At 38.5% G+C, this 25,957-nt stretch overlaps 1 protein-coding gene across 6 annotated transcripts in view; it reads left to right on the plus strand.

Moving 5' to 3' along the window:
• Positions 1–889: 889 nt before the first annotated feature.
• The window catches only part of PEX5L (peroxisomal biogenesis factor 5 like), a 39,844-nt gene continuing 14,776 nt past the window's right edge, over positions 890–25,957 (plus strand). The window contains exons 1-8 of one of the 6 annotated variants that reach the window (XM_058812035.1): positions 905–988; positions 2,306–2,344; positions 12,796–12,907; positions 14,712–14,921; positions 15,985–16,111; positions 16,616–16,712; positions 17,143–17,217; positions 22,157–22,252. In XM_058812035.1, the coding sequence (XP_058668018.1) occupies positions 920–988; positions 2,306–2,344; positions 12,796–12,907; positions 14,712–14,921; positions 15,985–16,111; positions 16,616–16,712; positions 17,143–17,217; positions 22,157–22,252 (825 nt within the window). In that variant the 5' untranslated portion in view covers positions 905–919. Of the gene's footprint in view, positions 989–2,305; positions 2,345–12,795; positions 12,908–14,711; positions 14,922–15,984; positions 16,112–16,615; positions 16,713–17,142; positions 17,218–22,156; positions 22,253–25,957 lie in introns of all 6 variants that reach the window. The other 5 variants (XR_009275150.1, XM_058812034.1, XM_058812036.1 and 2 more) reach the window with 5 other exon arrangements.

The following is a 25,957-nucleotide window of genomic DNA, read 5'->3' on the forward strand; positions in this document are numbered from 1 at the left end:
GAATCCAAGATGATAAAGACCCTCATTAAATAAAAAGAATGGTATCAAACAGCGTGGCACATAATATTGGTGCACTTTTTATTTGGCTAATTTATATTAAAAAATGTTAAAATATCTTAACCTTGTCCAGAATGTTTACAATGTGTTAAGAGAAATTTAAGAAAAGTGTAGCTTAAAAAAAAATCCTTACAGTAAGTTCTACAACAATGATCATTTTAGGGAGAGCTGCAGCAATGCCTATGATGGCAGAATTTGGCTCCGTATGTTCTGTTAGCAAAAACCCAGACTGTTTATACGATGTGAATTGCTTTTAAAAATGTTACTAGAGCTATAAACTCTGTGGGTCCAGATTATACATTCAAATTTCAGGGAGAGTTTGCCTCAGTGAACAACAAGGAACTGTGCTTTATTTGAAAACTCCACTTGACACTATTTTTAAGAAAAACACAGAAAAAAAACCACAAAGCGGTATTTTGGGTACAAACTTGGATAACTAAAATTAAATCAACGGGCTGATCCTCCAACCCCTGCTGCTCTGGGGATCCTATCCTGCAGAAGGTTGGCATGGGAGAACTTCCAGCAGGCCTTGGCCCAGCAGGAAAGTGCCGGATTCCTGTTGACTTCATTGGGGCAACTCGAACGAGCCACCAGACCACGGCTAGACCCCAACTGCCTCCTTAACCATTGGGTTGATGGACCACTTGTTACATTATTATTTTTGTTTTTACTATTTTTAACCAGTGTGTGTGTGTGTTCTGCTTCCAACCGAGCTTCGCTTCCAGGCACAGGCACGGCCAGGTCCCGCGGGCCGGGTCGGGAGCGCGCGTGAGGGCGGCCGGAGCCCGCTGCTGACCTGGCGCCGTTGTTGGTTTCGCTGTTGTAGGGCAAAGGCGCTAGGGCGGCCGATAAGGCTGTGGCCATGGTGATGAAGGAGATTCCGAGAGAGGAGTCTGCAGAAGAAAAGCCCCTCCTTACTGTGGCATCCCAGGTGGGCAGAGCGCGGGGCTCTGAGGGGGCCGCGGGCGCCGCGCGAGTCCCCGGCCCCGCTGGGTGACCCATCCCGCTGCTTCACTGAGGGGGGAAAATAGCGTGGGGTGAATATTGGGGGTATAGATGGTTTGACATGAAGATTTAAACAAAAATGCATTTTTTGTCCTCAGTTCAGTTACCAGAAAGTTGTTTAAAGCCAGTTTAAAATCTCGGTTCTAATTCATGCCATCAATTGTCACACCATAAATACTCATTTGCAATTCATATATAAAATATTCCCATTCCGTGCATATGTAAAATAAGAAACAACCCGTTCACAGTAGTGTCATTTCCAATATCTCGGATCCCATTCCTAAGCTCTCACTGGGGTTCTGCTCCTGGTCTGGATCAGAATATGTGACTTGGCACATCTCATTGCTTTCATTTCTACACCTCCAGTCAAAGGAAGGACGTACGTCCCCACACTAAACCTTACACCTACCTTGGAGTAGCCACCAAGCATTTGGTGGTTCCATTAGTTCCTTAAAGACAGTGACTGAACCCTTCTGTAAACCACAGCACTCTTTTTATGAGAGTGGGTTTTATTCCCTCATGTTGCTGACATGAATTTGTTCCCCAGGCAAGTGCATTTAGTTTACTGCCGATATTTACTGCACATAAATGCTCCCAGCTCATCAGGAATGGAAATTGCTGGAAGCTGGTTTTACATGAGAGCCTTAAACTAAATCCACAGTCTTGTTTTATTCCTCTCATGATTTAGAATAACAGCTACTTTAGAAAGTAACAGTACTTTAGAAAGTTCTAAGATACACACACACCAGCACGTACTTCTCCAGCAGAGCATCGCAGATATGCTGCACTAATACACATTCTAGAAATATCATCTACTAATTTGGAAACCAGGTCTGGCACCTCCTCCTCCAGGCCCTGTTGAACACCAGGTTTTGTTCATGGTGAACTCCAATGTCTGTGAAGAAATTGCACAGAGGAAAAAGATGCTCTCTTTAAGGCATCATTTATAATTTTCCATTAAGTGATTAACAAGCAATTAAAAACACACATAAAATGCCCCCCCCCTCTAAACCTTCACTGCACCCCAAAAAAGATTGATGTGCAAAAATCTTCCATTGGCTTCAACAGGGCCAGGAGTTCAGCCTGGGTTCATTAAATGTTTAACACACCATTTGTAGTGGCTGTCTGTCAGTCTCCTCAGCAATAGTCTATGATAAATTTATGAGTAAAATGCTTGTGTCTGTTAGTCAGTGTAATTTCTTCCACTAAACACAAATACCTACTTCCCTGCTATGCACCAAAGGGGTGCAGAAGCCAAAAGGAAGCAGAATCAAGTGAAAAAGTGAGTATTTTCCATGGCCATCTCTGCATCATGTGTGTGTGATGTGCAGCTGTAAGACCACGTTGCATCCATCGTTTGTCCCTGACTGTGGCTGAAGTGTTGGTTTGAGATGCTGTCCCTGCAGTGTGTCCGTGTGAGCCTCCATCCCCACCATCTGTGCAGGAACACGCTCTGCTGTGCCAGCCATCCCCATCCCAGTGTCTGTCTCTGCTCCCTACATGGTGAAACAGGTGGATATCATTGCTGCTCATGGGGTGGGACCAGTTCCAGATTCACTGCAAACTTCCCCAGCCAGATGGGTCAGGAGAACAAAGCCTGGTCTTTCCAAAGGTCCCAACAGCACCAAACCCAGAGTGGGCAGGCCCACATCTTAAGAGTCATTTAATGCATTAGGTGTCCATGCTGCTCCAACCTTACAGCTACCTAAGAAAAACCTGAAATGAAAGGATCAAGCCCTTACAGCCCAATACTGGCTTTTCCAAGAGAAAAAACAAGTGAAATCCCTCATTTCCAAAGTCCTTGATGAAAGAATGATTAATCATGTCTGACTGTGGAGACAGACTCCACAGGAAGCATAATTGGAATCTGATACACAAAGATGAGTCTCTAAATCTGCTTTTTTGATAATGTACATACGCCCCTGAATTTGTAATTCAAAATACATATCTTTGCTCTTTTCCTCTGGAAAGTGATAAAAACACATCCAGCACAGAACAAGACAGATAAATAGCCCCATTTTATTGTAATGCTCCTAGCAAAACCCCAGCTTTTAAAATATGACACCTACTTTTTGAATAAGTGCTGTGAATGAAATTTAAATTATGTTTCCAATTCACAGATTATTTTATACCATCAGATATGGTTTTATAGCATCAAAACTGAAGGCAAATCTTCAAATAACATGAACCAAAAATGTACTGCAGACTCCTGTGGGGCTGTGGCAGTATATGGCAACTGGGAACCTCAATCACCATTCCAGCAGTAATGAGTGTACTACAGTAGGCAGAGGAGTATTGCTGGTAATTGAATGGACCTCTCAGTATCTATTTTTTGTAATCCTGTCTCCCTGTCTCAATTACCTTCTATAAAAGTCACTTTCTTCACACTTACTGGTGTGAAAAAGGATTCAGTAGTTGCCAAATTTAATACTTTAAGCATCAAGAGAGCGATCTTTCAGTTCTAATAGGATTTTGTAGAATATAACTCTATCCGTGTTGCTGTCTCCCTTTATCTTTTAAAAGATAATTCATGAGACTGGGACAAATAAAAAAAAGGTATTTTTTTCGTATGAATTGAACCTAAATAACGTGCAAGAAAGCTTGCTGAAGGTTCAAAGATTACCTGAATATTAAGCTATGAACCAATTACTTCTACCAGAAGTAGAGAAATAAATTAGAAAAATTATGCATAAATTTGGTTTAAATTGCAAAATAAAACTTTTGTTTTAACCTCTTCATAGCTACTTTGCATTTGTCAGGAGAAAAAAAATCTTACTTCAGAATTACTTCCTAATGAGAAATTTAAACCTAAATATGCCCTGAAGTCAAAGTTTAATTGTGCAGTCAGCTATGAAATTCCCAATTTACTACAGGTCAGTGAACTTCAAAGGATCTGATTCAATCACACACTTTGACCCAGACTTACACTTTAAATTATGATTAACTGCTTTATTGAGCAGTAAAAAAATTCATGCTTAAATGCTTTGCCAGCAAAAACAAAAGAAATCTCACAGTGTCACTGGAGTTATTTGTCCCAGATCCATCACACCTAATTTAGGTTCCTTATTAGAGTACACAGGTTGGAAAGATACTCATGGTAGGATCCCTATAAAGCCAACAGAAGGAAGAACTGCAGTGGTCCATGAAAGTCCTATGGCAAATACACTCTGGAATTATACAGAACAGAAATTGGAGTCCATGAAAACTTCACCAACAGCAAAAAGAAAAGCAAAGTTTATCTTGAAAGCCATTCCCCACTTTTGCTTTTATCTGAAAAATATTGGAGCTGCCTACTCAGAATTTATGGGACCCTCACAGACATTGCTCAGAGCACAGTTTTGATCTCAAGCACTTATGATTTTAAAAGTTAGCCCATAAAACACTTAGGGTTTAGAATTTGAATTGGAAAGAAGAAATTTAAAAAGCTGGAATTACATTATAAGAAAAACCCTGAAATTCATCCTCCCCTGTGAAAAATGCAGGCTACAGCACATGTCAGAAAAAGAGATATGTTTCATGACTACCCCCCAATTAACTCCACCAGATGCTTAAGGCTTTTTTAGGGTCTATAAGGTATTAGTTAGTATTCAAAGTAGGAACTATTATTTTTTTAAGGGAACTTCATTTGCATGCTGATACTTAGTTGATCTAAGCACATTTATATTTGCTTAAGGGCTTGTGAATAAAATACTTCAACATTTCCACTGCCTAAATTTCACTGTTTTGGTGTTTTGGTTTTCATTTGCTTTTTTGTATGTTTGTATGTATGTATATATGTGTATATGTGTTTATTTACTTTTTTTGGCAGTGGTGGTATATTTCTGCTTAGGTCTAGTTTGGTTTTTTTTCTTGCTTGCTTTGTTAGGCTTTTCTTATATTTGTTTTGTTCTGTGGCTTTTTTGTGGGTTTTGGTGGGTTGTCTGGGGTTTTTTAAGTCTCTAACAGGAGATTTTTAAATGCTTCCATTCAATTTTATAAAGGAAACAGATTAAATATAGCTAATATTCAGCTCCCAATGTTGTTAGTAGATTTTCTGATGTGTGTATCAAGGGCTCACTACATGGATTTGATTGTATAATCACAGTTTTCCATATAAACTTAACAGTCCCATTTGAATCAATCATGTTCATTCTAAGCTTCTTAGCATTAGGCTTGCACTGACTTCCAGCCCACTCCATAAATGTGTTCTCAATAAGATTAAAACAGAATGGTGGGAGGTTCCTGTGGATGCAATTAGCTTCCCTTCTCTTTTACACCTACCTAAACCAGAGTTCATTCTGTTTTATCTAAGTTAAATATGTTCAGGTAAAAAGGCAAAAATCATCCCAGTTGTAATTATTGTCATTATCAAAGTCTGGAGTGCAAGAATTCATTGTACATTCCTATCTGCCTTCTGAGAATAGTGGCAATTCCCTCACTGATCTTAGGATAACTAGGCTTGAGATCCTACTTCTTGGATTCTGTTTAAAGGACTAATGATACGTTTATTAGCAGTCTGTTCTATACATCTCAAATCTGATTTATTACAGAAGCTTTGACTACTTTATCAGGAGACACATCCTCAGTCCTATTGATAACTCATTTCAATCTACCATTGGGACAGGGTAAATACACAAAGAGCAAAAAAAAATAAATATAAAAATGAATAAATGCATGCTTAGCAGTACAAATATTAATTGATTCTTTACTTCTAAGTTAAATATTGCTCAACATTTATTGCTTTTAGGGCCATATGCATAATTTCAGCAGAAATATTCTCATGAGTACAATAAAATTGCCTTGACAATATCCTTAAGAGTCATAAATTGCCTGCTTTCCTGAAGTTATGTAGATCTCTCTGTCACATAAATTAAATACATTTTTCACAAAATTACAATTTTAGTTTGAAATTACCATGGGAATTGATGATGATTAACTTTTTTAAATAAAGTTAAAAAATTACCCATACCATTTCATAACTGCAGAATTCCTTACTATTCCTTAAGGACAAAAAGATTGGACAAACTTTTTTTTGCGAATTATATAATATGTAAGTTTAGCTCTGGTTTTTATATTAATTTATAGGAGTTACTTTTTAGAAACTTTTTGGGTCTTCATTAATACTCCATGCCTGAATATACTGCCCTATTAAAGAGTTGCAAGCCATGTGCTACAGTTCTAGATTCACTGAATTTGCTGTTTTTCCAGTGAAACTGCTCTGCTGAATTGCAATTCACTAACAGCTTATGAGTTTCAAGCTTTCCAATTCGCTGAAAACATCCCAAAGCAACCAGACATGGCATGACAGGGAAAGGCCATTTAACAAGAACTTGTGATTTGGTTCCTATGACCAGACGCAGTAACACATCCAAAACCACAGCCTAACTCTAGATATGCTGCAGAACTTCATTTGAGAAGAAAAATCTACAGTGAGGACAAGAAAAAAAAATCCATGTGGTTTTCAAGCAATTACAGTCCATATGCAAAAATAGAGGGATCTCAAATTATCTGTGGTGATGACAAAATGCTGTCTAGGATCACTGCTGTAGATCTTCAGCCTAGACAATGATATGGGGCAGGTGAGAGGCTAACACAGAAATCACCAGCTATCACCACAAAGAAAACTCATGGCCAGATGAGAAATAAAATCTTCTACCACCCAGGAGGGAGAGGCACTCCATTTTTGATAATAGTTTCCTTTAACTTAAAGAAGTGCATGGAGCATGCAGGCATGAATGCAAGTGGCAGATTTACAATAAATCACATTTCTGTGTGGGTAAAGGCCAAACTGTCATTCACAGTCACAGTTAAAGTATGACAAGAGTGACTTTCCTCCTCCTCCTCTTCCCCCATGGCTCTGATCCAGCAGGACAGTTAAGCACGTGCTTAACCTTGAGTTTTGCAGGGCAAGTTTAAGTGCTCAGCTGGAGCCAGGCCAAAATGCAGGAGCCAGACACGACTGCCATGTTAAACCTCCTTTCAGCAGAGCAGGTTGAACAGAGGGAAGGAGACACTGAGCTGTGAGATGTTTAATTTTACAACAACACACCATAACTTGCTCAGGTCAGCATGTAGAAACACAGGCAGGGTGTTGGTGTGACACAGAAATCACAAGAGTTGTCACTCAGAAAATCAACTGCTCTTTATGGAGATGCAACATTAACAAGGGTTTTAAACAACACAGCTGAATTCAAATATCCAATGCAGTGTCTACAGCAACCCTCCCACAGCTTCTCTGACTTCACACAAACCATGGCAGCTGGGGTGACTTGGCTTGTGTGATTTCAGGTAAGAATTGTCACCTCTGACTCACACCCCACACCTCCTCCTGCCCGGCCAGAGAGCATTGGTTATCACCTGGGACAGGGCTGGCCTCCAGACAGGCTGCAGCACCTGAGGGCTCTGTGAGGGGGGAGCAAAGAATTCATCTCAGTTTTAGAGCTTCCCACAGTTCATGAGAGGCAGAAGTCAGGTATTCCATGTGAATCGATTCTCTCTTCTGGTGCAAACCAGATATTTGGCTCTTATGTCAGCTTCATTGGGACATACATTCATAGTAGAGTGACGGAGAAAAATAAATGTATCACTCTGGCACAAGGATGGGGCAAAAAGCCAAGAAAAATAGTAATCATAATAATGTAGTAATCACGCTTACTACAAAAGAGTAAATAAAGCGTGTGAAGCAGTAGTTTTGTTTGTGAAATCTTTATAAACATACTATTAAAATGAGAAAAGAAGAAAAACAAAAGTCATGCAATTAAATTTTATCACGAGACTACCCAATTAGTCAGGACTTCCCTCTCCAACACCTCTCTGCCACCAGGAAAGGAGCTCTTCCATTTCTTATCCTGCCAAGATAATGATCCCCAGACATGACTGTCAGGCCAACACTTCCAGTCATGCTCTGGAAAACAATAACCTACATTCTTAGTTGGGGCTCCCATTTTTCAGTTTTTAGAAAGAGCCAGAAATCAATTGATTTGTTTCCTCCTATCCCAGGGAGCGTCACCAAAGTGCAGGGGGTGTGCAGGGAACCTGTCTGTGAGGAAATCATTGCTGTGTATCATAAAAATAATCAGTGATTGAAATTAGCTGGTATCTCCCACTTAAAGCTGCTGGAATCAATCTGACCCTTGTTCCTGTTCCAGTGCCACCCAAAGAGCAGACAAGTTTCTCAGAGCAAAGTTCAAATACAGCATTTTTCCAGTAGAAAATCTGAGTTCAATGTTTCCTGCCTTCCCCCATGTTCATTTTCACTCTGAGCCTTGTGCAGCAGCTCCTGTCCCTGAGGCAGCCCTCACACACTGAGGGGGCACTACAGGGAAAAGCCTCAGTGCCCAGGAGCAGCTTTGATGCTGAACTGCACTGGGGATTACCCAGTAGTAGTTTGGGATTTCCTAAATTAGTGCCATGAGTAATTCAGTCAGGCTCAGGCAACAAAATGGATCCAATCCAAAATTCAATCCAACTCACTTCAGTAGCAAATTACATCTAAATTTTAGATGCTCTTTGAGCCAGTCCTTCTAAAATAAATCCCATATATAGCAGGGGGAAAGCTAGGTGCCTTTGAGAGCCTCCTTAGGGACAGCCTAAATTGGGCAGGCAAAATCTCCCTCTGGAGTAGCTTTTCTAGGCATTTATCTCTCCCTATTGAACATGGAGGGAATTTAGGCACTTAATTTAAGAGAACTAGTTCACTCTGTGCTCAAAACATAGGTGCTAATTAGCTGCCCATGCCTGACTGGAAACCCTCCCAGTTTAGAGTCTAAATAATTTATCTTAAAGACTAGCATTGTGTTATGGCCTAGTAAAAGTTTAAAAAAGAAACAAACCAGCATGCTTTGTGCACTGCAAACAGATCAAGATCAGGAATGGTGTAGGAGAGAATACGAAATGGGATGGAAGGTCCATACCTTAGTTACTGCTAAATGCTCCTTGCTTTGCATATTTGGAAGCAGTGGGGCTGATATCAGACACTTTTGACTCTCCCAGTATCTCTCCCAAAGCGCCCAAAAGCCCCACTTAATTTAATTCCAAAAAGAACTTTCATGCTTTTTGGAATGAAAGATTACAGTGGCAGCACTGGGGTAGGAAAACCACCTTTTTCTGCTGTGCTGTTCCCAGAAGACTCATTTGAATTTAAGAGTATCTTGTACTATGGATGAGTGTCTTCAGATGTGTTGGTAGTAGGAAATATCAACCTCCACAGATTTCACAAATCCCTCAATTAAAGGAGTGTGTGGGCTTCTTCTTTAATTAAAGTGAATCTTACAGAGAGAATTTAAGTTCCTAGAGACATTATGAGAATTTATGGCACCCACTGGCTAAATTACTACTGAGATACCTCCATTTTCCCAGGCTGAGTTTACAGCACTTGGTGTGTGTGCAGATATTGGGCACATAAATCCAGTGTGGGATCAGCTCCTGCCCCCAGTGCTGCCTCCCCAACACCCAGGAGTGCTGGGTCACTTCCCTAATTTCACTTTGCTCCCCTCATCTGCAACACAGAGATAATGTTCCTCAGCTCTGCGGTGTTGCCAGCCTTGATTCATGAATGTTTTAAGGCATTCTGTGATTTTTCAGCCTGAAAGGTGCTGGAGAACCATAAATTATTGGTTTAATATAGATCATAGTTTTCATCTCATAAATCTTTTATGTACTACTCCAAATTCATGCCTGATATAACTCTAATAACTTGTGCAATATTAAGCAAGGGATAAATTTGGTACAGTATATGAGGCAGCAAAATGAAATTCCAAGTGTGAGACCAAGGGCTTAACAAGTGGCATTCCTTACAGAGTAATGTCAGAAACCTACCCCCCTGCCCACTTCTCTGCAGAAAAAAATATCATCTCATGGCACTCTAACTTGTTAAGTCTTAATTCATCATTAAATGTCTGCCTAATGTCAAAATAGTTTTTCTAATATTTTCTATTGCTATACGTAGGTAGTTTGTGTTTATTGAGAATTAGTGGCCGTGGTCGTGTTTTTGCAATCTGTTTTGACAAAAATGTTTGAATTGAAAGCAGATTATTTTTCACAGACATGAAATGTCTTTAAATAAGACACTCCTACAGCTTCTGGTCCTTAGCCATGGGAGCAAAGGACCCAGGACTAGGAGGGATCCAGTGGGTCACAGTCACATCACAAACAGCAATGTAGAAGGCTCGGCAAAAGCCATTTTAAATAGGTGGGCATTTTGTCCCCCCACAATAAGAAAATAATCCTGTTCATAGAGTTCACTGCTGTGATAGTTCAGCTCTTTTCATTCCCAGACCAGACGTTCTCATGCCCAGTTTAGAACTCTGTTATTGGGCCAGAATCTCTCTATAGCTGAAATAACTTTGCTCCTCCAGTGTCATCTGACCACTCCCCCTTTATGTGCACATGAAGAATAACTGCAGTCCTACTTAATCTTCATTTTTTTAGCCTAGGTTGAACTCTTATAGTGTTCCCTTAAATGTAATAAATCTAATGAACACAAGAAAGAAAATTCTAAGGACATGATAGCCATCTTTGAAAAGGAGAAAAAATTGTCAGACCTCATATTTCAGTTAGACCTTGGTAAAATTCAGCTCTTTATTAAGTCTTATCTCCTTCCCCTCCATGACTCTGATTCTTAACATTATTTCTGGTCTTCCCAGAGTTTATCCTCTGACCTCTGCAGCAGGTTTGGGCAATAAATTGCCTTTCTATTCTTCACTGTCTGCAATGAGTGAGCTTGGGTACTTTGGTTCTCATAATTCTTTCTTCATTTCATCCTTCCCCCGTTCTTTCCTATTGAAGAAAATTTCCATGGAATGTTATGGAAAACCTGATAAGCATCTGAATCTTATGTGATAATATATCCTATTGATAGTCTTACAGATCAAGAAACTGTTATTTCCTAAGAAGTTTTTATATTTTCAATGATTCTTTTTCTTTTTTCCCTCCTGTCCCTCTCCAAATGATCTAGGACTTTTTTTATGCTGTGTAAATGCAAAAAGAAAAATATATACAAGCATCTTTTGCTGATATTGGGATAAAATTTTAAAATACTAAAAGTAGTTTGGAAAAGACTCAACTCTTAAGGCATCCACATGTTTTTCAAAGTAGTCATGAGTAAGGATTGTCACCAAATTATAGAAAGAAAATATAGGTCTGCTTAATTCCTAAACATAATCATTAGGTAAATTTGTAGACCAGGGCATAATGGAAATCAAAGGTGTGCAGCTGATATAAATGCAATTTCCAATGAAATTAAGCAGGAATTCTGTGCATTGAATGAGGCAGCAACCTGGACAGGCAACGCAGAGTTAAACCCCCCATGATGAATTCCCTGGTGAGCTGCATCTGCAGTCTGGGTTTAGCACATCTGGAGCTGAGATAGCATCACTGCCACATTTCTAAACTCAGATCATTTCTAAACTCACATCTGCACTCAGCTGGGCAGGCAATCCCTCCTCTTTCACTTCCATGGTGTTTCAGGGCAGTGCTCTCAGGTCCTGGGCAGATGCATTTGGGCAAGGCTTGCAGCACAGCAAGTCAGTGCTGGATATCAGATTAAAGGTTTGATCCAAAATAGTGGGTCTCTTTTTGCAATAGCTCCAGTGTTTTGCTGCAGCTTTGCACTACAGAAATCAAGTACTGAACAGCAGTGAATCTAATCTGGTTTGCTGTAATAACTTTAGAGATAATCCTGCTGCTGGAGTAGCTCAGAGCCAGTATTTAACAAACATGAGGGTGAGTAAATACCCTTTTGGGCCAGTTTTAGTCCATGTTAGCATCCTAAATTTAAAAATTCTAACATATCTGAGAGAAAACTTTAAAAATTCAACAATGGAAGAAGAGTTAGAACAGAAGGTTGAGAAGAAGATGGAGAGGATAAAATAAAGCTGAAACACCTCCAGACAAAAGCAACAGTGGGAAAGCATATTTTCAGATAAAGAAATTAAGATATTAAGATAATGTAAGTGCAGGGCACACCACCAGACATCCCTCCAGCTCAGCTGAGATCTTAGTCCTCTAATCAGAGATAGATGGCAAAGAGGAGACTTTTGTTTCTGAGATTTGTACAGATTTATCTTTGTAATTCTGATACATTAAATAGCCTGTAACACAGAGATTTCTCTCAGGTAGCAGAGCACCAGTGCATTCATCCAATTAAAAATGGAAAACTGCTCATAAATAAAAAGCATTTTATGAGTCCTCCCACAGTCAGAGCTCATGCAGGAAGTTCATACACTCACCAGGCTCCATCCACTGTCATTCACATACCATTTATGGCAGAGAATTCCTGTCTCAGCAGGTTACTGTTTAGTGCGCTAATGCTTATTTGCCAGATGAAATGCTATTGTGGAAGTTCTGTGGGGAAGCATGTTATTTTGGGGGGAAAAAGACCACCTCAAAAAAAGAAAAACAAGCCCTGCTTATCATCCTGGTGACAGAGAAGAGCAACTTCACCATGGATTTGAAGGGAGCTGCATCAGGCCCTGTAACTTTAGCCCTATAAGCAATAGTATGCAATAACTGCTAAGGAAAAATCATCTTGCTGCTTTATTTTTGTGTGATTTGTTAAACTGCAATATAATTTTGCCCCAAAAGAGTAACTAAAGCTTATTTTATTTTAATCCCAGTGCTATTTGTGCATAGTCTGATTGCAATATCTTACTCTCACAATTAAAAATAAAGCACATGATATTGTGAGAATATGTTTGATTTCTGTAAATTATGCATCCCAAGAACAATCTGTGACCTAGGGTTCTTTGTTGCTAGCTGGTGAATGAGCAACAGGAAAGCAGACCCCTCCTGAGCCCCTCCATTGATGACTTTCTCTGTGAAACTAAGCCAGAAGCTGTTGCCAGGCCTGTAACATCAAATACTGCAGGTAAACAACGTTTTTTATTATCCCTTACTAGAGAAAAATAGTTTTAGTTTTAGCTTCATTATGGCAAATTTTTGTCAAGTGACTTCTCAATTTGTTACTGTGTGCACAAAATCACAAGTTGGCATTAAATTGTAATTGCCTGACCTGTTAGAAGAAAAACTTTGTTCATTACATTTTAGGGGAAATCTGATGTGATTCAAATCACATCAATTCTAGCAGATAGATGTGAAATTAATGACATATTTGGGGCTGAAATTAATGCAATTTGTTTAAGTCTCACAGGATGTACATATGAGTCTGAATCAATTCTCTGTATTTGGTTTTGCAAAATTTTAACTTATGGGAAAACTCATATTTAGTCTGGTTTTAATCAAACTCATTCCTTACTCTAGAAAGATTTTTTTTTAAATAAAATCTTGGATGAGTTTTTAAAGAGAAAAAGGGGGGAAATATCAGAACACTTAAACCAGGCTGAGTTCAGACACTTTGTTAGTGAAAGGATTTAATATATTTCTTGCCTTCTTTGTGTTGTAATGAGGTAGTAGAGAAGTGAATGAGTGAATCCTGAAAACCTTTTGATTTATACTGAATTCTATTTGAAGTATATTGTCATTTGAAAGTATATTTAGAAATCATCCCACTCCTCCTTGGTGTCTGTGCAGAGGTAATCAATGCTGTTGAGAGATCAGCTGAGACAATAATATCAGTACAGCCCTACTGGGCTCTCTTCCTGCCTCAGAAAAGGACTTGGCTTGGTAGAAGCCATTTAATTAAAATTTACACCCATGCAAATTATTAAATGAATAATTGACTGCTGAGTGATTATCTGCACATCTAATTAATGTGTCTGTAGTAACAAAAGCTGAAATACTGAATCAGATAACAATTGTAAGTAATAATTTTTCCCTTTAAAAATATAGCTGAAGATATTGCAGGGATGAATAGAACTCTTTCAGATTGTTTAAGAATGGTTTGTTTTAAAATTTACCTGTCATTTTTACACCTGCCTTGAATATCTGTCAGATTGGAGTGTGGGGTGTCAATTAGATTTATTTAATAATAAAATAAAAATATTCTGTGAAGATTGATGAAATTCAGTGATTTCCAAGAAAACAGATAAAGCACTGCAAGAGGTAATGCAAAGAGATTTGTGAAAAACGCCTGCCCTGTAACATGATGATAAAAAATGAGTTTTTCTACCTTTTACATGCTAAAGAATTGTGAATGTTACTCTTTAGGCAAATTTTAAAAGAAGAGCTGAAATTGAAGATTTCTTTCATACTGATACAGTCCTTAATAGAAATGGCATTAGACTTTATATTCAGTATTTATGGCCCAAAGGACAAACACCAACAACAGCAGAAAACATTAATAAACATCCACATTCATCTTTGACCCACGTACACCCCGAGAGCTATTCCCAAATGGATCGTGGCACAACAGCACTGTCCCAGGACTTAAAAAAAATCTGATATTAAACCAAATCTTATCCAAAAGCTGAATTCAAGAGGGAACCCTCACAAAAGAGGGAACCCTGTGAAGGCCCCAGCCATAAGACCTCAGATGTCTTTAAGATTTTCAGAGGAAAAGCCTTTTTTGCAAATCCACTAAACAGCATTCAGTTAAGCACTTGAAATCCCCAGGCAGATTTTAATATACTGGTCATCATCTTTAGCCAGGAAATACACACTTACTCTGGCCAAATACAAACACATCAGTAATTTTTTTCCCCAACTAAAACAAATCTTTAAAAGTGAGCTATTTGAATTCAAACAACACTGAATTTTAACATTTTGTCTCTAAGTATTATCAACAGGTCTGGATCTCTTGGATCTTAGTGAACCTGTCTTACAAACCCAAAACAAAGCAAAGAAATCAGAGAATCCTTCAAGAACTGAAGGCATAAAAGCTTCAACCCTCAGAAAGAAGACAGAGAATCCTGACCTGATCAGTGTGGATTCTGAGCAGAAAGTCCAGGCTGCCAGAGTTGCAGACAACTCTTCTCTAGATTTAGGTAAGAGTGCAGCTGTTTCATCAGTGCTCCCTTGCCCTGCGCAGCACAAGTTTCTCCTGGCTACTTTCACAAAATAATGAGCAACACCAGAATTTTTGCTGCACCCCATTTCAGCAGTGTAGCCTTTGCTCCCCATTATAAACTACCTGAAGCACTTCAAACCTTAAACACATTTTTCATTTTGCCCCTGCCATTATATCTATTAAGTTGACACTAAGTGTGCTAATAAAGTTTTGAAATTTCTTTGGAAAAAGGAATTTAGTCAGGGTGTGTAAAATGGTAGAAAAATCTTGTAGGGGTGTGATGGGAAATTGGTAAAGGACACAAATGAGAGGCACCCATGCTGATGTCCTTTTCAGAACTGCAGGTGTCAGAAATGCACATTTATATTTGTAAATACTGTTTTATCTCTGCATAGGAGAGAAAAAAATCATCCATTCTTGACAAGAGAGATATATTTATACAGACTGAAAAAAAATCCCCAAAAGAACTCAATTTCCTGCCAAGCCTGATCTATCGACAAGCTTTGGAAAAGGTGAATTTGATTTAGTTCCATACAAACTAAATTACTTGCAGTGCAACTGAGAAATTTGCAAGGTAAATGTAATTTATACTAAGGCAGCAAATTTTCCATTCATCATCACAGAAATTCTTTTAGAGACCTTTATCTTCAAACAGGAGCTGAACACCTGATCTTTGCAAAGTAAGTCTGACATGACTGAGTAATATCAGTTGCCTACATAGTCATTTTCACATGTTAGTCTCTAAAAGAAGCTTCATTTTTACAATTTGTCTAAAATACATAGAAATTACTGATTTGAAGTCAAGAATTACACTGACATTCTGACCATGAATGCTAACAGATTTAGAAAAGTGTTGTGAATTTCAAAATATTTTCACACCATATCAACAAGAAAGGTGCACAACATTTCTTTATGTTGAACCTTCATAAAAAATATAGGCTTTGGTGGCATTATTTTCTCTATAACACACATTTTACAGAGGAGATAAAATTCTCAGCAGTATTTTCTTTAAAAGAATCATATTTATTCTTGTTTTTCAGTTGACATTCAGACACAGATAGAGAAATGGGATGATGTCAGTTTTCATGGAGACAGAAGTAGCAAGGCTCACCCTTCTGCAGAGAGAACATCATCATCATCCAGAGCTCCATCAAAGGAGATTTTATGGTACAACTTTTTGCTTTCCTTAAAAAAATATTTCCAGTCCAGCTTTCTTAATTCACAGAGATGCTTGCTTGTAACAAATCATAATTTTAAACCTGTTATGGGGACATTAAATGTGTCCAAGCATCTATTTTGGACAATGTATCACAAACAAGTGCACAATAAAATGCCATTTTGCCAGCAATTTTAAATGGTGTGGAAAGTAGCAGGTGCAGTTACTTAATAAATGGTGGTGAGAGTTCTACAGAGACATGCAGGGAAATCCTTTATTGTGGTGATTGATTTTTAGATACTGACTGAGGCACAGACTTGTGTCTTTGTCTAGCTTCAGTTGAAATGGAAGAGTGTGAGAGCACAAAGAAGGGTCCAGGCACTTTTGGTTAAGTGTTAGTGCAAGTTAAACAATTCAGTTGAAGGAAATAACTGGATTAATCATTGTCTGCTTGTGAACCTGAAGACACAGGGCAGTGTGTCCTAGTGCTGAGTGTGTAAATGCATTATTTCTAGGTCCACAGAAAACAGATCACAGTCTGAGCTGGCTAATGTCAAGAGTGCCTTGGACTCTGATTCAGCATCAGAATTAGAACTTGCACCTGCAATACAGGTAAGAGGGTTTGGTAGGTTTATTAACCATGAAAAGGCAAGGAGGAACTTCCCACTGGCTAACCACTGACATCCTGGGAGAATTGTTCATGGGATATTTTCAGTATCATCAGGGAAAATATCTTCACACACCTCTGAAATGAATAGGTTATGAAATTGAGTATGTCAGCACCTGAAACATTCAGAGTTTAATACTGCAGTGAACTGAGACTTTCCTGTACAGAGGGAAAAACTTCAAACTGCAATTCACAGCACCATCTTTTCTCCCCTCCCTGCAGCTCTGAAATTCAAACTTGTAGTGGTTCCCTACCCATATTAAATTCTATCCTTCAGGTGTCTTGGTCAGGCAGGAACCCCCAGAAGTGGGAAATTGCTGAGGAAAACAGCAAGCAATCATTGCAGCAATGTTCATTAGCAGTTTATCTCCACAGGTGGGGGAGCAGTGTGGTCACAGGACTTTTTCCTGCTGGAAAAGGAACTCTAATACCGAGGGCTCTGGGCTGAAGGTTTGTAGATTTGCCCAATTCCACTGTTGTATTGTGTCTTGGACAGGTCTTGTTGGAAATGATTGCTGAGGGTTGCATGCATGTATGCACACACAGGTACAAATATACACAAATACATTTATACGTGCATTCTGCTGTTCACACACCTTCTTTGCTGCTTCTTACTTTTTAACTGAAAGACTTCAGCCATTGCCACTGGAAGGGGGAAGAGAGAGTTTTCTGGTGGATTGGCTTTTAGTTAAAAATCATTTTCTCACCTCCCACAGCTATTTTTGGCATGAGGTTGAAAAACCTTCTGTCAGATAGAAAATCTGGAAATTAATGAAAAATAATTGCCTCATTTAAAAATGGAAAAATGAAAAAAATGAGACGCTACGTGCCAAATGTGTATGCTGAGATTATACTTTTTTTCCCCAGAAATTAGAAACAGAACCCAGTTATCTGATCCATTTTGGGTTTCTCTTAGGCAAAAACATGTTCTTTCCTTCCCTGCTGTCTCTACAATACAAACAGGGAATTTTTTTCTTCCCCTCTAGAAAGCCTCACACTAAGTTGTAATGCATGATACCTTCCCTTTCTCTACAATAGATTTGTACATCTCAGTAATGGAAAATACCTATTACACAGTGCCATCCACTTGAAATGGATGCTGTGTTCTCACTTGCTTTGGGCTGATATTGAAGCTCCTCTGACCCTCTTTTAGGAAGCTGTTCCTCAGCCCAGCAGATCCAAATTCCAGCACATTTGTGCTCAACCAAGGTGTGTGTAAGCCAGGTAGACAGTCACAGGATTTAAATGCTGTGGCTTTTGTAAAAGCAATTATAAATCAGTGTATCTCTACTTTATAAGGTCTATTTCCTTTTTATCTTCCACCAGAATAACTGCAGAAGCAAAAATCCACATTTTTCACTCAGTTTAAGTTCAGTTAGTTGAGTATCCATAATATTTTGTAAAATGACTTCAAAATAAAAAAACATGAAGTTGAATAAGCCAACTTGAAAAAAAAGCAGAGACTAAACTTCTTATCTGTTGTCTTGGTACATTTCATGTTTTGTTCCGGTTTGTCGTAACCTGCTTGTTTCAAACCTGTCGTCCATTCGAGCAACAAAATGTGAAATTAATAATGCAGAGAAATGACCTGAAGTGAGAATTTGCTCTTATTCTAGGTAGCTTACAGGGAAATGTGGTTTTGTTCACTGCCTGTTTCATCCTGCTCACACTTGGACCGTCAGAGTTGTCAGCTCCCAGCACTCAGGCTCATCTGTCTTGACTGAATCCTTAATCTGCTTGCAGGGGAAATCACGTTAGGGCTTTTATCAAAGCATATGTTTTCCATACTTTGTCCTCTATAGGTCTTGTCTATCTCATTTAAGGGCAACCTTTGCAAATGCAACACATTCTGCCATACCCTAAAGATTTCATCTTGTCAAACTTGCTGCAGTTTTCCATCAGCAGTTTCCCAATCACCTCATCACTCATCTTTGACATGTTAGATTTAGCTCCTCAAAGTGAAATGCTAAGTAACTAGGTCATATTTTCATTAAAATTATGCAATCTTCTTAAGAAAATCCTTTATTTACCAGCACTTGTGCCAATACAAAATCCAAAAGACAAGCTTTGAACTACAAGGGAGAAATGTGTTTGAAGGCTGTAATGGGCAGTGGTTACTGGTGGCTGTCACTGGATGTGGCTTCTCAGCATTTACTCAGATCATACTTTATATATTATTAACTTTTAAACTGCTTTGGCCCAGAGTATCCTTGTTCTTTCTTTTATTTGCCATTCTGAAAATTTCCTTCTTATGCTTTTATTGGTACTGAGATGTCCTAAAGTGTTTGGGGGGAAAGGGGGATTTTGAAGGGTTATTTTTAATCTTAAAATTATAAACTGCAGAGGAAGATAATATGTTCCATTTTCTATGCATAAAGTCTGCTCATATTTTAACTCTTTAAATATTTTCCTGTGCATTTAAAATATTTCAGCTCTCCAGGGCTGCCCCATCCCATCACCTGCTGGGACTGTGCAGCTCTCCAGGGCTGCCCCTCCACTCCCATCCCCTCTCCCTGGACCAGCAAAAAGCAGCAAATTTGGGGCTTTTCAAGGGGCTCTTCATTTCAGGGTGTCACAGCCCACAGTACAGCTCTGCATTGTCTTTGTGCAAATGCAGCTTATATGGGTTTTTTAATGTACATTTAATAGAGGGGAAAATCTGTTTCTGTGGGGATGATGTGGGGACAAAGTGCCATGTGGCAGAGGAGGGGAACTCTCTGCTTCTTGTCCTCTTTCCCCTCTGTGCTGCCCCTAGAAGCTCTCTCTGCCCTTCTGCAGTACAGCTCAATCTGAATATCCTCATTTACAGCATTGTCCTTGACCCAAGGAGTGGCAGTCACTGGAAACAAATGGGTAAAAAGCAGAAGTAATCAAACTGTTTGCAGGAGCCAAGTCATAAATAATGAAAAGGCCAGGACCATAATTAGAGCCTATCAATAGAGTCCTGTGTCAAGGAAAACAAATTTAATTCCTTGATCGGATTACAGGTTGAGTTGATAAATCTTGATGTGTGATACTCTACAAGAGTTTTGAATTAATATGTCATATTCTGCTTGTAAAATTGGCACGACACAATGTGAAATAAAGCAGTTGTTAAACAGATTAAAACTGGCCAACCTGAGGGCTCAGGAGCAGTAGTTATTTACTAGGAATTGTAATCACACAGGGATTGTTCTGGGATTCCAAAGACAAACAATGTTCTTCAGTTGTATTGATCTGAAAATAAACATGCAAGCAAATTCCTCAGAGAATTTCCATATGATGCAACAGTGGAATAAAAAAAAAAAAATAAGGGATATGTAAAAAGGAGCTGGTGATCAAGGCAACTGTATAAATACATATTGCAATACAATTCCTTGGAAAATCGCACATTTCAGAGCAAGAATGCAGGCTCTGCTTACAACACTGTGCTGGAAAGCAGTTTGAAACAACAGGAGTGTTCCCTGTGCAGTACTGGGGCAAGAGGAATCTGTAGAAGCAAACATAATTAGTGGGAGACAGGAGATCACCTGATTTCTGCATAGAGAAGCAGCGAGACAGGTGCTGGAATAAAGGGTTCATTTTGGTTGTCTGGATGGCTATAAAAAATAAAGGGGGAGAGTAAAAGTGACACAAAAAGGTTAAAATCTGAATATTTCATATTGAGAATTTTTAATATTTTTATGCTTTTATATTATTAAATGTCCTGATATCACTAAAACCTGATTAAAATCATCAGTATCTTTCTGTAGAGAAAATAAGGAGTATTTAAAAAGTATGAAAAAAAAAGAAGTAATAGAGAAACTGAAATTAATATTAATAAGAGAAACAAGGAGGGCAGTTAAACAAATTGCAAACAAAGTGATGACATTAAGGTCTCTTGATAACTTTAAATTAAACCCAAGCAACTTTCTCAAAGAAATTTTATTCCAGACATCATTTTGGTTCCATGGGTGTTGACAGACAAAGGCCATCATGTGATGCACTGACAAATGAATTATCTGAACCAGTTATCTCTTCTGCTTTATTAATCAGTAAAGGAACTGTTTTATATATAGAACTGCGTTTTGATTTGTTTTCAATGACAACCTGAAATCTCTTCCTGCCCTCACCAAAGGAAAATAGTTTTTTATTAACATGGACTAGAGGAAGAAGATGTGAAAGCAGAAGCAATAGATCCTCGGTGTGGACATTCCCTCACTCTGTTTCCTGTCAGGGCAGAGTCCAGAGGCCAGCACAGGAGAACACTCACAGTGCCCACCACCACCACGAGCTTCTCAGAGAAATTGTGTTGTACTGTTGTTTGCTTACCTTATGTGCTTCATCCACTCAATGTGCATTTCACTCATTGCTCTCTAACTGAGAGACCAAAGCCTCAGGAACAAAACAGAAAACCTAGGGCTCATTTGACAAATGAATGTCATCTTTCTAGGAAAAATATCCATGTGTGTACAACCACAGAGAAATGTGTTTGACCATACATCCCATGTGACAAATGAGTGTCAGATGTTCCATGCCAGCAGAGCCCATTTCAACTTTTGCAGAGACATCTCAATGAGTCTGATGTGATCAAAATTAGTCTTTTAGCAGTGTGGTTCACAGAAATTTGATATTACAAGTACAGTCATCAGAAATATAGTCAGGGAAATTAATGCAATTGGAAGCATGGGCACACAAGTGGCTAAGGAGTTTAACCTCTTGACAAACACTGGGGAAGGGATTAGCAGTCAGAGCTTTGTTTAGCACGATTAGGCCACTTTGTGCTTTTTCTGCCATCCTTAAATATTGTTTGGTTTTGTACAGTGCTTTTTGTAAAAAAAAAAAAAAAAGAAATTGTTTTTAGAAAAAGAACAGGGAAAAAGTTACTATGTGCTTCCAGTGGGATTGACCAATAGTATGGTACATAAGAGAAATGCTGATTGTGAAAAGGATTTGCCCTTCCAGTGATATCCAGGGCAAACCTGGCTCTCCAATGTGATCCCAAAAGAAAACCTGAAAGAAAACCACAAAATATGCAGGGAAAATAAAATGTTTTCTTCCTGGTTCATAGTCAGTGGAAAGCATCACCACAGTCATAGTGCAGAAGGAAAAAGGAAGGTAAAAGTCTTATACAAAATAGTCAGCTCTCTCCTTTTGTAGTCCAAGCCTTGCATTGCCTTTTCTTGTATGTCTCTTTATCTTTCACACATCTTGAGTGAAATGAAAAATCTACAAAAGATAAATTACTCTGCTTCCCATGAGAAGTGGGAACTCTGCTACAGCATAAGAGAATTCAGAGGAATTCATGCAGGGAAAGAAGTAGTTTTCCCCAAGAAAAAGGTTATTTGGGGCTCTAGACAATTGAGGAAATAACTCAGAAGTGTGACAGAGGGTCTATCATCCCTTTCTGATTTATTCTTCTATTTTTTAGGCACGGTCAAGTAAGGAGCAGCGTTGGGGAACACCTCTTCTCTCCAGAAATCACTCCTTGGAGGAGGAATTTGAAAGAGCAAAGGCAGCTGTTGAGGTATTATTTCATTTACTGTTTTCATTTTCAGCAGAAGTTCTACAGATTTCTTTTTTATCTTGCAGCACAAGCAGTGGAGAGATTTGGAATTAGATTATTTAAAACAGAGAAAAGATGCAATTCCTGGAGCTATTAATTTAAAGTAGCAACTTGTCTTTTTTTAAAAAAGGAAATCCAAAACACGGAGCTATAAAAAAACATTAGAGATAATCAAGTTTTTCAGCTGGATTTTTATTGGTAGAGCAAATGGCTGAATGCCCCATAGATGTAGCTAATTCCAAACCACAAGTAAAAGAGGGAATTGTGTGCCATCAGCTCTTTACACCCAGACACAAACCAAGTTTCCCTGTGCAACCAGAGCTCAGAATCACTGATGAACAGCACAATTACCTGCTGTAAAGCAGAGCTGTGCAGAAGCACCAACCCTGCACCATTTTCACATTTTTACAACCAGTGGCAGAATGCTTAGCACAGGAGTATTCTTATTTCCTGGTAAATCTATTTGGTTTGAGAAGATAGAGGTATTTGGATAGTTCTCCTATTTCACTTCTGGGGTTTTTTCACAGACTTCTACATTTCCAACATCTAAAACATCTCTTGTATGTTGTCCTATACCACTAGTCCCAATTGATCCTGCCTAAACACAAAGTAGAACACGGGGTTTTTAGCAGAACTTCACAAAAAATTTGATATAAGAATTGATCTGAAGCATCATTATCTTCATTATCTTCTTAGGGGTTCCCATTACCACAAAGAGCCAAGACAGCTCCATTCCAGCAAGGACAGAATTTCAGGCTAAATTATGTAACAGCCACTGAAATGAGTTCTTAGGGTGCAGAGGATGAAGCTGTGAAACTAGTTCCTCAAAACTGGTTATTTTTAGCATTTTTAGCACTGCAGGCTCATTAGTCTCCAAACCATCTAGAACACTGTAGGGATGTTTGAGTTTAAATTTAAATTTTAGTCATGTAGTTTAATACTCTTCTAACTCTAGTTATAGACCATTCTAATTCCAGTGTTGAAAGCTGAACTATTCTAGACTAATATTGGCTGATGAGAAACAAAACTATGCCTAAGTCTGATACTGGCTTCTAAATAGAAAGATGATTTCTTGTCGAAGTAATTAATCTGATTTGTAGAGGTTTTTCTCATTATATGCTATGGTAAGATGCAGGTACCATGGATTTCTTGTGTTTCTGCCATGGTTTCTTGGGATTATATTGCGCACACAAAAAAATCTGGTCTCAGCATACAATGCTAAAATGCACAAAATCAGTAAATTAACTCTTTCATAAACCAAGCACAGTAGGTATTTTTTTCTTTCCAGATCAAATAAATTCTTCATCAGCAACTGCTGGTGAGGCACAGGAGATGTTTCTGGTGTCACACATCCCACACATATTTGCTCCTGGCAGGAAAGGAGGGAACTGCTCTCAAATTGCCACTGCTGGAGATGCTTTAGATGTTCCTTCTTGCTGATCCTCAGGGTGGGATGTGCTGGGCTGAGAGCTGGGAAGGCAGCACAGGGAATCTCATGCTGAACATCTCAGTGCTGGTGGTTAAGCAAATGATGACAGAACTCCTGCAATTGCCAGAAACTTGTGTGGTGGGGAGTTTCCAGACACTCACAGTAAAAAAATGAGTTGAGTCCAACAACAGATTACAAGACATTATTGAATTACTGTGCAGAGTAAAGTGAGGAGGAGAATATATTGTAAAAAACCCCAAAACCCTACAGACTAAAAGGTCGTTCTGAGGCAACAAAGACAGGTTGTTAAAATACTTTAAAATGCTCTCAAAAATGGCTATTAAAAAGAATTAAATTAAATGTTTCCCCAGCTGTAGCTGGCAGCCTTAAGTTATTCTTTCTGCTTAAAATAGAACCTTGGGCCAGGTAGTTAAAATGTAAAGGAAAGGATTCTTCAAGAACTCACAGAGCAGTTATTTCCATTTGCATCTGAAAAGAGCTGAATTTTCATCCTAGCTAAAATGAAGTAGTAAGAAAGCTGGAGTGATTGAAATAAATTGGAGCCCATCTCAGAAAGATTAGTTCTTTCTTAAGCAGAGAATAGATACAGGTCAAAAATTCATTTTTTAGGCTTTGGATGTTTCTGTGTAATATTCTTCAGTTGGGAAAGCTCCAAGTGGGAAGATTAGCCAGAGAACTGATCAAGAAAAGAAAGTAAATCTGAGGTTCTTGGTGGCCTAGTTCGAAAGGAATTAATTAACAATTCAGTAAATGAAGACACCAAACTTTATCCTCCACCCAGTATTCACCTCAGCGCTTGGGGAATGGTTTTAAGATGTCAAACTTTGAGATTAATGAAGATTTGTGAGGTAATTCTTTCTTAAGAAGGTTTAAAGATGTCTATGCCATTGGGGAATCTTTAAGGAATAAAGTGGTGAGTAAAATAGCTTTTTTACTAGAGAGGGGGCAGACTCCCTTGCTGTGTTTGGGTGCTTGCAGACCTTGCTACCTTTTCTGTTACTCTGGAAATTGGTTTTGATTTTTGCCTCATGATTTTTTTGTCTCAAGTTCCATAAGAACACAATCCTTCTGATAATTAGCTCTGTTTCACCAAAAATATGTACTTTTGAATTTTTTAAAATGCCAGGATGGGGATTCAGATCCATCCTGTACTTCTATTCCATTAAAACAATTGTTTATTATACCACCATCTTACCGGTGATGAATTAGAATAAATAAAAATAAAAGCAAGAAGGTACAAACACTTCCAACTGAGAATTCTCAGAGATGGAAAAAAAAGCTGTTTTGCTATTTTCTTCTTCCACAGTTCTCTGATTAAACTGCAGATGCCACACTGTTTTGCGAGCTTATGCATAAGAAATTTTGAGCTGTCCTTCCCAGCATCATTTTATTTACAACACAATGTCACATGAACCATCTGCTGTATAATGTACTGCTCTGAAGCATCAGAGCACATTACAGCTAAATTATGTGACAATAGGAGGAAAAGGATGGGATTAATTTGTTCTAGCCTAGGAAAACACATTCCAGGACCATCAGCTTTGTGGTTCCCATGAGTGCTGGTTGGATCCTTTCTGTACCTACAATATTCCTGTCTCACTATTTAGACATTTCTTTGGATGGGCCTAAAACTGGCCAAACCATATGTTTAATTAGGAACCAGGAACTTGAGTCATTCAGATGCACTTCATTTGATATTCTTTCAAAACACAGTGGGAATCTTTGCTTTGATAAACATTTTTTATCTCTAAACCTCAGTAAAATTTTCAGATTTTGTTTCAAGAAGATATGAGCTAAGGAAATTTTACCTATTTAAGCACACAAGTTTAACTTACTGGGTTTTTCACATCAAAGAGTATGGTAATGCAGTAATTCAGCGAACAATGGCAGAACCTTGCTCATGAATTGGTCAATGAGCTATATTTCAAATTAATTTTTGGCAATACAGGACAGGCAAAATTCCAGAAATTATGACAATAGGTAAATTTATAAATACTTCCCCTGCCCTCTTTCATTGGATCATAGGAAATAAAGAGCCTGGGAATATTTTGCCTCCCATTTGTTTAACTGCTTCAGCATATTTTTAAATACTAAGAGTAAAAATAGCCTTTTTGACAAAATGCAGAATTTTCTGCTTGGAAGAAGTCAGATGGTATGAACATTTTCCTGGTTGTCATTCCTCTTAACTGCTGCAGATGATCTGAGAATGTGTTAAA

Source organism: Ammospiza caudacuta, chromosome 11 (assembly GCF_027887145.1).
Source record: "Ammospiza caudacuta isolate bAmmCau1 chromosome 11, bAmmCau1.pri, whole genome shotgun sequence".
Classification (NCBI taxonomy): domain Eukaryota; kingdom Metazoa; phylum Chordata; class Aves; order Passeriformes; family Passerellidae; genus Ammospiza; species Ammospiza caudacuta.